The sequence below is a fragment of the Penaeus vannamei genome, chromosome 8, assembly GCF_042767895.1.
Source record: "Penaeus vannamei isolate JL-2024 chromosome 8, ASM4276789v1, whole genome shotgun sequence".
NCBI classification, from domain to species: Eukaryota; Metazoa; Arthropoda; class Malacostraca; order Decapoda; family Penaeidae; genus Penaeus; species Penaeus vannamei.
Genome location: NC_091556.1, coordinates 45,307,731 through 45,320,230, shown reverse-complemented (window position 1 = coordinate 45,320,230; position 12,500 = coordinate 45,307,731). Strand labels below are relative to the sequence as shown.

The 12,500-nt window shown below is 40.8% G+C and overlaps 2 protein-coding genes across 3 annotated transcripts in view; one reads left to right on the top strand and one right to left on the bottom strand.

The window, feature by feature from the left end:
* Nucleotides 1–4,460, top strand: part of LOC113808332 (cationic trypsin-3) — an 11,360-nt gene extending 6,900 nt beyond the window's left edge. Inside the window, exons 3-6 of the mRNA XM_027359737.2 lie at nucleotides 512–720; nucleotides 1,659–1,765; nucleotides 2,694–2,819; nucleotides 3,333–4,460. Of these exons, the coding sequence (XP_027215538.2) occupies nucleotides 512–720; nucleotides 1,659–1,765; nucleotides 2,694–2,819; nucleotides 3,333–3,512 (622 nt within the window). The 3' untranslated portion in view covers nucleotides 3,513–4,460. The remainder of the gene's footprint in view (nucleotides 1–511; nucleotides 721–1,658; nucleotides 1,766–2,693; nucleotides 2,820–3,332) is intronic.
* A 1,683-nt stretch (nucleotides 4,461–6,143) lies between these two features.
* LOC113808333 (glucose-fructose oxidoreductase domain-containing protein 1) overlaps nucleotides 6,144–12,500 on the bottom strand; it is a 10,189-nt gene continuing 3,832 nt past the window's right edge. Inside the window, exons 3-5 of one of the 2 annotated variants that reach the window (XM_027359738.2) lie at nucleotides 11,734–11,871; nucleotides 10,450–11,250; nucleotides 6,144–6,255 (exon numbers count right to left, since the gene is read on the bottom strand). In XM_027359738.2, the coding sequence (XP_027215539.1) occupies nucleotides 6,235–6,255; nucleotides 10,450–11,250; nucleotides 11,734–11,871 (960 nt within the window). In that variant the 3' untranslated portion in view covers nucleotides 6,144–6,234. Of the gene's footprint in view, nucleotides 6,256–8,434; nucleotides 11,251–11,733; nucleotides 11,872–12,500 lie in introns of those variants that run through there. The other variant, XM_027359739.2, reaches the window with a different exon arrangement.

Below are 12,500 nucleotides of genomic sequence, written 5' to 3'. Positions count from 1 at the left end.
TTTTATTCATCACTCCACCTCTTCCTTTATTCACTTGTTCTCGTCACCTCAGTTCTTCTTTCCTCTCCTGGTTCCCGTCATCTTGCCTCTCCTCTCATTCACTTCGTTCCATCCCCCTCCCTTCCCCATCATATACCCTGCCCCAGCCCCCCCACCCCCACCTCTCCCTCTCATCCCCCTCTCCCTCTCATCCCCCTCCCCCTCTCATCCCCCTCCCCCTCTCATCCCCCTCCCCCTCTCATCCCCCTCCCCCTCTCATCCCCCTCCCCCTCTCATCCCCCTCCCCCCTCTCATCCCCCTCCCCCTCTCATCCCCCTCCCCCTCTCATCCCCCTCCCCCTCTCATCCCCCTCCCCCTCTCATCCCCCTCCCCCTCTCATCCCCCTCCCCCTCTCATCCCCCTCCCCCCTCTCATCCCCCTCCCCCCTCTCATCCCCCTCCCCCCTCTCATCCCCCTCCCCCCTCTCATCCCCCCCTCCCCCTCTCATCCCCCTCCCCTTTCCTCCCCTCAGACTCCCCGTCAGGAAGGTGCGGGTCTGGCTCGGCGCCCACGACGTCTCGCTGCAGCAGGAGGAAGGGCGCGTGGTGCGGGGAGTGACCCACGCCATCCTGCACGAGGGCTTCAACTCCCGAGACCTGAGCAACGACGTGGCGCTCCTGAGGCTGGACGAGCCGGTGGCCATGTCTCGCACCGTCCGCCCCGTCTGCCTGCCCGACGTCCGTTAGTAGAGGGGCGGGGCTTCCTTGGGCTGTGTTCGGTTTATCGGTTAAGGGATTCCTTATTCCTTAAGCGAGGGTTCCTTGGGCTGTCCGGTTTATGAAATTCCTCTTCGGATGTCTGTGGAACTGGAACGACGAAGGGAAGAACTAGGAAACGCACGAATATACCGAAGGCTTTTTCGCTATTGCAGGAACAACGAAGGGAAGAACAAGAAAAAAAAAAAACGAATATGCCGAAGGGTTTTTTAGCTATTGCTTCATCAGGGCATACGGAAAGGCGTTCGGCATATTCGTGTGTTTTCTTGTTCTTCCCTTCGTTGTTCCTCTTGCTATCTGTTTGACATGAATTCCACAGATGTCTGTTCGTTTTAAGATGTTTATTACAGAGTTCATATGGCCTTATTTATTGAGTTCGTTTTAGATTGTTTCATGAAGTGTATTAGATTTGTTAGATTATTTGGCATTTTTTTCATTCATCACTTGTTAAAACACATGTCTTGTGACGCCAGCCTTTTCTTTTGTTGATAAAAACATGATGTGGCTGTGATTTTTAGTTGTGTAAAGCATTGAATTAACAATTTGATTCGGTCTTACATATTATTTGATGCTGAAAATACTGCTTGTTGCTAAAATACTTTATTGAAAGAGATATTCAGTATTCTTGTGAGGTCAGAATCTTTTCTTTTGTAGATAATAACATGGCGTGTCTGTAATTTTTAGTTGTAAAGCATGGAATTCACAATTTGACTCACTACACAGTGCCCACCAGGTGTAGCCTATCATACTACGACCATAATCATACATTCATTTATACCTTTTTGTTAACTGAGACGGTTTTAACCTGCCTATTTACGCATATTTATACCAAAAATACAGTTATTGCCTACGCCTGTTAATCCATTAGGACGACCACTTGCTGATTTCCTGTCGTCTTTGCAGAGGAGTGGGACGAGGACATCGCCCAGGGGAAGAGCGACGATGCAGGGGTCGTCACTGGCTGGGGACTCACTGCCGAACGGGGCCAACCTTCGCCTCACCTTCTGCAGGTAATTTGTGCTTTATGCTCCTCCTCCTTTCCTCTCCCTCCCCCTTCTTCTTCTTCTTCTTCTTCTACTTATCCTCCTCCTTCTTCCTCTTCTCCTGCCTTCTCCTTCCTCCTACCTACTCCTCCTCTTCTTTTCCTCTCCCTCCTCCTCTTTTCCTCTCCCTCCTCCTTCCTCCTCCTCCTTTCCTCTCTCCCTCCTCCTCCTTTCCTATCCCTCCTCCTCCTCCTCCTTTCCTATCCCTCCTCCTCCTCCTTCTCCTCCTCCTTTCCTCTCCCTCCTCCTCCTTTCCTCTCCCCCCTCCTTTCCTCTCCCTCCTCCTCCTCCCCCTCCTCATTTCCTCTCCCTCTTGGTATATTAATTTTTGGATGTTAAAGGTCATTCCCAATCTCTCTTTTTGATTTTCTGTTCGTATGTATTATTTATGTATTGTTGTTTTAGCTGTCTGTTTGTTGATTTCTTTGATATATTCCTCTATCATATAGTTTAGATATTAATTTCGATACGTATTCGTCATTTTATTTCCCATTTCATTATTCTCGCCCTCCTCCCTTTATTCACGAATCCTCATTTTATCCATTATTCACGAATCCTCATTTTATCCATTATTCACGAATCCACATTTTATCCATTATTCACGAATCTACATTTTATCCATTATTCACGAACCCACATATTATCCATTATTCACGAACCCACATTTTATCCATTATTCACGAACCCACATTTTATCCATTATTCACGAATCCTCATTTTATCCATTATTCACGAATCCTCATTTTATCCATTATTCACGAACCCACATTTTATCCATTATTCACGAACCCACATTTTATCCATTTTTCACTATCCACCGTTTTATTCGCCATTAATCCCTTCATCCCCCTCCTTCATCAATATCCTCTTAGTCACGTGATCAATCCTCCACCAGGTGAGCCTCCCTTTCCTGAGCGTGGAATCCTGCAAAGAGCGTTACGCGGGAATCAACCCCGTGTCCGCCAACATGCTGTGCACTCTGCATCATTTCAAGGACGGGGTCAGCCGCGATTCGTGTAAAGTGAGCATTTTTACTTAGAAGTGTTTTTATTTTTTATTTTTTATTATTATTATTTTTTTGTTTTTTTTGCTTTTTGTAAAGCGAGCATATTTACTTAGAAGTGTTTTTTTTAAGTAAGCATTTTAATTAGTAGTCTTTTTGAGTTTCTTTTTTGTTAAGCGAGCATTTTTACTTAGGAGTGTTTTGTTTGTGGGGGGTGGGGGTTGAGCATTTTACTTAGAAGTGTTTTCGAGTATTTTTTTTTCTCCCTCCTATTCTCCCATTTGAAGAGCCACTTGCATTTATGAGACCCCCCCCCCACACACACACACACACACACACGAACGTACACGCATACACATACATGCGTCTCTTGTATAGTTAGTTCCTTATAGTAACTTAATAATTTTCAACTGAAATAATACAAACAAACGTCCCCTTTATCAACGCACAAACACAATTTCTAACAAGAGATCCTCAACTAACCAAGCTTTAAAATTTAACGAATATTTAAACGAACATTCTACTCTTTAGGGAGACTCCGGAGGCCCCCTGGTGACGGAAGGGGAGAACGGCCGCTGGACCCAAGTCGGAGTCGTGAGTTTCGGCTACGGATGCGGACGACGCGGCTACCCGGGGGTCTATACCCGGGTCACGCAATACCTCCTCTGGATCTACCTCAAGATCGTGCAGATGGAAATATCGCTGTTGTGATGAGAGGAGGGTTGATGCTGCGATATAGGGTGTTTGTGGTGGGCTTTGTATGAACTTTTTAAATTGATTTGTATTTTTTTTTTTTTTTTGGGCTCGGCGGGCTGGATCTGTCGAATGTCAGGATTGCAACCTGTAAAAATTATTTGTCCGAGTGGGTGTTCCTGGCTATGGGCTCCTTGCTGATTTAACTACTTTCATAGACACGTCCATTTCATACACAAAACTTGATATACATGCATACATACACATACGTATACGTACATACACAAGTATATGTACGTGCACACACAAATATGCATACTAATACATAAGTATACGCGTATACACGCACACAGATACAAGTATAGACACAAGTAGGCAAACATCGCACACACACAAGTATACTTACATGCAGAAGTATAAATGCATACATACACACACAAGTAATAAATAATAGACATAAGTGTACATACATAGACACACACACACACACACACAATAAATACCTGGCTAACTATATAGATGGACATTAATATATGTACATATATGCATGCATATATGTACATACTTGTGTACATACAATTTATGCACTTGCAAATACACCCATAACTCAACCACACACATTCACTTTTTTGTTGTAAAATAAATGATAAATTTTAAACTAGTCTGCGACGCTGACTGAACCGATCTTTAAATCTGGTTTTGTAATGATTCAGAATGTGTAAGAAATTTAGCACTTGTTGTTTTCATGTGAAATATTATGAAGATTAAGGAATTTATTTGTTGATGTTTCCATTCATGATTATAATGACTTGAGCCACAACTGGACATATGGCTTGTTTTGTCTTGTGTCTTTTACTTGTTTTACTTGAATTTCATCTTTTTTTTTTGTTAACGTTTGGCGTGTTTTTAACATTTCGTTTGTTATGTGAAAGCTCTGTGATACGACTGTGAATGAAACTTTTTTTTTACAAATAAAATGTGCAATTGTGTGATTTGACTTTATTCTGTGGTAAGGGCGTTGGAGGAAGAGAAAGGAAAGAAGGAAGAGAATACTATATATATTTCTGTCGCTAATTAAACCGGGATGAGGATGAGGACGAGGGAAGAGGGAGAAGGAAAGGAAGAGGAAGAGAAGAGAGGAGGGGAAAGGAAGAGGAGGAGAGAGGAAAGGAAGCGGAGGAGAAGAGGAGAGGAAAGGAAGAGGAGGAGAGGGAGAGGAAAGGAAGCGGAGGAGGAGGAGAGAGGAGAGGAAAGGAAGCGGAGGAGGAGGAGAGAGGAGAGGAAAGGAAGAGGGGGAGGAGGATAGAGGAGAGGAAAGGAAGAGGAGGAGGAGGATAGAGGAGAGGAAAGGAGGAGGAGGAGAGAGGAGAGGAAAGGAAGTGGAGGAGGAGGAGAGAGGAGAGTAAAGGGAGGAGAGAAGAGAGGAGAGAGGAGAGGAAAAGGAGGAGAGAGGAGAGGAAAGGGAGGAGAGAGGAGAGGAAAGGGAGGAGAGAGGAGAGGAAAGGGAGGAGAGAGGAGAGGAAAGGAAGCGGAGGAGGAGGAGAGAGGAGAGGAAAGGAAGAGGAGGAGAGAGAGGAGAGGAAAGGAAGAGGAGGAGAGAGGAGAGGAAAGGAAGCGGAGGAGGAGAGAGGAGAGGAAAGGAAGCGGAGGAGGAGAGGAAAGGAAGAGGAGGAGGAGGAGAGCGGAGAGGAGAGAAGAGGAGGAGAGAGGAGAGGAAAGGAGAGCAGAGAGGAGAGGAAAGGGAGGAGAGAGGAGGGGAAAGGAAGTGGAGGAGGAGGAGGAGGAGGAGAGAGGAGAGGAAAGGAAGTGGAAGGAGGAGGAGAGAGGAGAGGAGAGGTGAGGAAGAGGAGGAGGAGGAGAGAGGATAGGAAAGGAAGAGGAGGAGAGAGGAGAGGAAAGGAAGAGGAGGAGAGAGGAGAGGAAAGGAAGAGGAGGAGAGAGGAGAGGAGAGGAAAGGAGGAGAGAGGAGAGGAGAGGAAAGGAGGAGAGAGGAGAGGAGAGGAAAGGAAGAGGAGGAGAGAGGAGAGGAAAGGAAGAGGAGGAGAGAGGAGAGGAGAGGAAAGGATAAGGATGAGGAACAGGGAGAGGAAAGGATGATGATGAGTAGGAGGAAGAAGAAGAGGCGGATGAAGATAGGAAAGGAGGAGGAGAAGGAGAGGAAACGATTGAGGAGGATGGGAGGGGGAGAGAAGGAAAGGAAAGGAAAAGGAGGAGGGAGAGGGAGAGGGAGAGGGAGAGGAAAGGAGGAGGAGGAGGAGGAGGAGAGGAAAGAAGGAGGAGGTAGGAAAAAGGAGGAGGAGGAGGAAGATGAGAGAGGAGGAAAGGAGGAGGAGAGAAAGGAAAGGACGAAGAGGAGGGAGAGGAAAGGAGAAGGAGGAAGAGGGAGAGGGAGGCGAAAGGACAAGGAAGGAGAGAGAGAGGAAAGGAGGAGGAAGAGAATGAGGAGAGCAAGAAGAGGAAAAGGAGGAGTAAGAAGAGGAAAGGATGAGGAGGAAGGAGAGGGAGAGGGAGAGGGAGAGGAAGAGGAGGGAGAGGGAGAGGGAGAGGAAGAGGAGGGAGAGGGAGAGGGAGAGGAAAGGAGGAGAGTACTTACCCTGCAACAATATAACAATTTCAAAACTTTATTAAAGAGGAAAGTAAAACCAAATCTTGAGTAGTAAGTTTCTAATTGTATAAAAATAAAGTTTTGAGGAAATTAAATTTCAAAAGACAATAACACTTGGCTTTCGCTTCCTTGTTTCTAGATTTTCTCAATGATAATCTGAAATAAGAAAAAAATAATAAATAACGCAGAACACAAAGTCACGTAACATGAGAAGATTCTTAATATAGAATAAAAATTTACATCTTTTTTTTTTAATCTGACGTCTGACTGTGGACACAATTTTAACAGTATTTAAAATATGCATTACACCTATTCATGAATTATTAAATGATTATTCCCTTCCATTAGTATGAAATAATTATACATTTACCTGGAATACAACATGCAGAGTAAGCTCCCAATGACTCTCTACACATATTATAAACCAAATAAAAAATGACTCACTTCATATATAAAGATACATTTAATTTCATGATCAAACAAAGACTTAACAACCACCAAATTAACAAATAACAAATTAACAGACTAAAAAACAAACAACCTAAGATCGTCTCTGAAGATTTATAATATGTGCAGAGTTTCAAAATCTGTAATCTGTAAGCCATGATCTTCTATTGCAGCAATCGGCTTTTGAAATGAAAATAGATGTATTACATTTTTTGGGGGTGACCGACCACCTTGATGAATAGTGTCATATCTGTTTGACCTGCAATCTCATAATAGGAATAAATAAATTACTTCTGTTTTTATGATAATAATGATAATGATAATGGTACTGATGATAAGTTTTAAAAAAATAATAATAATATCAATGATGATAATAATAATAAAATTGATAATAATAATAATAATAATAATAATAATAATAATAATAATAATAATAATAATAATAATAATAATAACAATAATAATAATAACAATAATAATAATTCTCATCATCATGATCTTTTATCTACTTTTTGAAAGGGGGGGGCATTTTGATTCTATTATGAACTTTTGTGACATATTTTCTTCTAATTGAGGAATAAAGATATTGTGCACAAAACAGTAATTTGAAATATAATACAAGTTAACCTATTCAAGGAAATCATCTGGCTGTTATACTTCCACTTTCTGTTCATCTCTTAAAAGTAATCCTCAAACATTTATTACATTAAAAACCGTATATATATTAAGATTCTTACAAGACTAGTACAAAATGCAAAAAGTTGAGGGTTGTGTTCGAAAGTACTGACGATAAATCTGGCTCATGCAGCGTTCTGGCCATTAACCCGACGGACGCAGATGGCAAGATTGCATGCTGTGTCCACGTCATTTTAGTTTAGCACTCGTGGTCACACAAAGATGGCTCCACGTGTTTAGTCACCAAGGAGCCTTTTACTTGTTTAGCTTCTACCTTGATATCTGGAAAGATTCTCTTATAGTATTTTACTAATCTTATTGTTATTAGTATTTTAATAACATTATATTAAACATCACATCAATAACAGTAAAGATAGTATTGCTATTAATAGCAGTATGGAGAAAGAAAGAAAAAGAAAATAAGAGAAAAGAAAAGAAAGAAAACAAAGAAAAAAGAAAGAAAGAAAGAAGAAAAAGAAGAGAGAGAGAGAGAGAGAATAAAAAAAGGCAAATTCAAGGAATGAGATCAGGCGCAGTCTTATGGACTTACTAATGGACTCCTTGGAGGCTGAGCTCTTGTGGAGACTACAGTGGTCAGTACACAAACCCCGCAGCCTTTGGGTTAAGTGAGCCATTTACACAGAGACATTATCATTATCATCTTTTTTTGTGTGTGTATATGTATACTCTTTGGTGTGACCATCCAATCAACCACTGGGAATCAAATTTAATTGCAACAATATTAAAGCTCAATTGATAGACATTCCAAGATTCAATAAGCTATGCATTACAGCACCTACTTAATATGACGAAGAGTTTAGAAACTTAACACTAAGCATTACCGTAAACCACTACATCTATAAAAACACATACCATACAATAGCCCCATTGGTCAGGAGTCTCTAAAATAAGCAAATTCATTAGTTCATAACAACAATAATCAGAAGAGATGTGATACCAAAAATACTGTCAAATGAACCATGGTACCATATCATTTTGGTATATATCCTTAGTAAAGAATAGTGCAAGATATCAACACCAGCAACAGAGATCGTTTTCTTAATGCACATCAAAAATTTATATATTTTGAACTTAACAGACAAAAGTAAATACTACATTACATTTTTTTTCAAACATACATGAACATTCACCTTAATCTATATGGAATTCCTATGCTTTTATGCACACGTCAAAAAATATAGTTTGATTGTTATTTTCTTTTTTCTTTTTTCATCATCGAAGATTTTACATGTATATTCCTGGCAATTTTGGTTTGTTAGTACAACTACTGAAGCAGTAACAAGCAATAATATTTACAAACCCGACTGCTCCACTTAAAGACATCTTAAATATTAGAAAGAGAACTTTAGTCTATTACAATAACCCATAGAACAAATGCCCATAACCTTTGATAGAACATGTAGAACATCTGAGGAACACCGAAGCAAAACCCTACACTACATGGACAGAGTCGGTAATACATTGCTGAAGTTAAACTATTCATACTAGAAGTTACAGTGAAAATCATATGGAAGTTCTATACAACACCAAGATTTAAGTGTAAAATGGACAGCAAAGCCAAAATATGCCACTGGCTAAAATGAAGGGAGATGAAGTGTGTTTGGCACCAAATCTAGCATTACCAATGAGTAGATTCCTGCTAATTAACAGGACATGTAATCTTTTCAACATGATATAATGCAAACACAAGAGAAAGAAAAAAAAGTAAAATAATAATAATAATAAATAAATACTCAAGACACATTTTGAAAGAATTTAGAAAGAAATGATCTTTGATAAAAAAAGAAAAAGAAAAATGAATTCAAGGTGCTTTATAGTGGTTACTTTGTTCCAGTTCCTGCCTGTCTTAAGCAAAATACTTATTATCACATGCATTATACATGCTATACCTATCGTAAGACCCTACTACAGCATGGCATGATATAAAGTTATCTTACCATTTGAGAAGCAGAATAAAAATAATGAAGAAACAGACATAGCTTTAGTTCAGGCTATTTACAATACTAAAGCTGAAAGTTTAAAACATCTGTTACAGAGCCCCATGGCAGACTGAAGAACATCACATACTATGCTTTGGTATTAACTAAAGATACAGGTTCTTGATGACAGAGCAGGTGTGAGAGAAGATCACAAATGCCTAGCTGACAGGGAGGAGGAACTACACAGCTGTATGACACAATGAAATGCAGCGGTGTCTAACTTCCTTTTGCGTTTGACTTTTTTCTTCTTTGCAGGCATTACACAGTTTGTGTCCTGTGTTTGAATTGTGTGTTGGCAATAGAGGAGCAAAAGTTATGTCTCATGAAGTGGTGAAATGAAAAACATGTAAACCAGCCAATGCCAAAGTAAATGCAACAACAATATCTAAATTCATACTAGAATTATTACCTTTTTTATATGTGCAAGCATTATGTACTGCCCCTAATATCATTACAAAATTGTTGACTAATGCTACTTTTTTTGGCAAGCTGTACAGTTATTTTTACATAGTTCTACTAACATTCATGGATTAGAAATTAAAGTCATCCATAGAAGTACTGTAGACAAAGAGCATGTTCCTCTTTTCCAATAAAATTCTTGCTATGTTTTTTTCTATGTTTCTGAAAGAGGTTTAATAAGACTTGCTGCAAGCTGTGTGTGGCATCAATCACATAGCACAGGATTCAGGCAACTTCCTCAAAAGAGGAGTTACATTGTAAGCATGAAAGCTCTTGCTTTACTTAACCAAACAGAATGAGGTTCCTGGTGAACTAACATGAAACTGTCCTGCCAACATAGGCTACATCTAAGAGGATTTTGCAGCAGATAGATGCATAAATATGTACATCCAGCATAATGCATTACCATATGCAATACAGCTTTGGTCATGAGGGTAAATAATAAAACAAAAATAAAAACAACAAAAGAAAAGAAATGAAAAAGAAAAAAATAGCAGCTTCTACCCATTGTATTGGTAAGTGCAAATCACCATAAAAAGCAAATATTGTTCAATACATCTTTTTTTTGCTTTTTTTTTTGGTTCTCTATTTAGTGTTTTGTGGCAAAGCTCCAAGGAAGGTGCGACTCAGAGCTAGTGACCTTACGCTGTGGAGTGATTCGGTTAGTTGGAGCCTGTGACAGTGCGTCCAGAGAGCTCATATTAATGTTAGGGAGGTTAAGCCTGGTCATTAAAGGGTTCAGTTCGCTCTCATCATTGGCTACAGTTACCTGCTCCCACTGCCGACTGGCTGAAGAAAGCTTGATGGCATCGATGACTGCCTGGACATACTGGCCATCCTCGAAGGTGGCTGCAGTCGAGACAGGCTCCTTGAGCCAACCATGCTCCCCATCCCCTGTGGCAAAGGCCTCCTTGAGTGCACCTGCCAGACGAAACAGGCCCTGCAGGTATGGCTGAGGCAGTAGAGAGTTTATCCTGGCACTGTTGTTTTTGTTGGTGAGATGTGCCACATCATCGGCTCCTTCATGCAGCAGCTCCTCCTCTTTCTCCGAGGTGTGGCTCTGGCCGTAGAGGTTAGCCCCACGCACAGCCAGCCTGCCTCTGCTTCCACACACCACTACCTCCTGTACGAAGCCCCCTGCCATGTGGCTGTTTAGCGTGGCTGTCACACAGGCCCCTTCATCTAGGATCATCTGGAAGCTACAGAAGTCATCACTATCAATCCAACGGATACCATTAATCTTCTCTGTGCTCTTGGTAAAGGTGCGCATCATGCCATGGACACGAGTGGCACGCTGGCTTGTCACGAAGGAGATCACATCAATGATGTGGCTGCCCACCATGGTCAGGATGCCCCCTCCCATCAGATGGCTGCACATCCAATCAAACTGGTTGCCAATCATGCTACCACAGTGCACTCTCACGTCACACACGTTCACTGTCCCAACGTAGCCTGCCTCAATCTGTCGCTTCATGTGCACAAAGGCTGGGAGGAAGCGCAAGCCATGTGAGATCACTGAGATCAGCGAAGGATAGTACTGTGCCGCATGCACCATCTTCAGCACCTCCAGCTGTGGACAGATTGCATACAAAATTTACAAGATTTGTTTTGTATATAAGAGTACTATGCTCTGTGAATTCACATATTACAAACATCACAACAATGCATATAGCAAAGAGAAGATATCAAACAAATGGTGTATTAAAATAGAAGATCCTAAAATTAAATAGAACTTATATTTAATTACAACTTCATGGAGTGATTACAAGAAGACTAAAAGAAGTGATTAGACTATTAAACTCTTCAGGCATAAATACAACAGGTATCAAATTTTATGCAAAATCACATAAAACACCACCTATTTGGAAAATTCGGGAAAAAGATAAAATATCAGGTACGTGTGAAAAATCAAATTCCTTACAACTGCAAATTCATAGTTACATGAAAGATTATTTCACACATGCTTAACTCCACTCACTCAAAAGACTCTCCTGTCATTTCTACAATCAATTTATTGCTAACTACGGGCACTTTTAGGTAGCACACTCCATACCTGACAGAGACCAGCTGGCCGGTCACACAGGACATGTTTCCCGATTCCCAAGGCTTTGACTGCTATCTGGGCATGCAAGTCTGGCTGGCAGATGATGAAAACGAGATCCACATCCTTTCTGAGAAGAACGTCGTCAACCTGTTTTGGAGTACGCAGATGGGCACACTTTACCTTCATCATTATCATTACTAATTATAACAATGCAAGGCTAAACTTGCAGTGATAATAATATGAATATACATCTATAGCCCCTTTTCTACAGTATCTACATGCTAATCTAATCATAGTAGCTTTTCTTGCTTCTACTAATAATACAAGTAAAAACTGGGAAAGACAAAATTTCCAGAAATACATACTTGTATTGAATGTATCTGAAAACAAGGATCACTCAGACTATTTCCAGGTTCTCAAGAACTATTTATCATTTGTAAATGACACTTTTAAAGTTTTTCAAGGATTCTCTAGAAGAATTTACAAAGTTACATCTTCTGGAACCCTCCAGTAAACACTGGCACGGACCATCTTTGACTAAGCCTACGTGACACCAATGATACTGACAGATTCAAATGATTATTTGTCAACATCAATGTGTAAAGCCCAAAAGCTTGCAGCAATTTTGACCCTCACAGACAGATTCTCTGCTGTAGGATATATTTAGTTTTTATTTACTTGAGGAACCAGTCGAAGCACCCAATCATCTAGAACTCAGGACAAATATCAACCAGTTGGGTTGCATTATGGGCATGACAATTATACAAGTGAGGAAG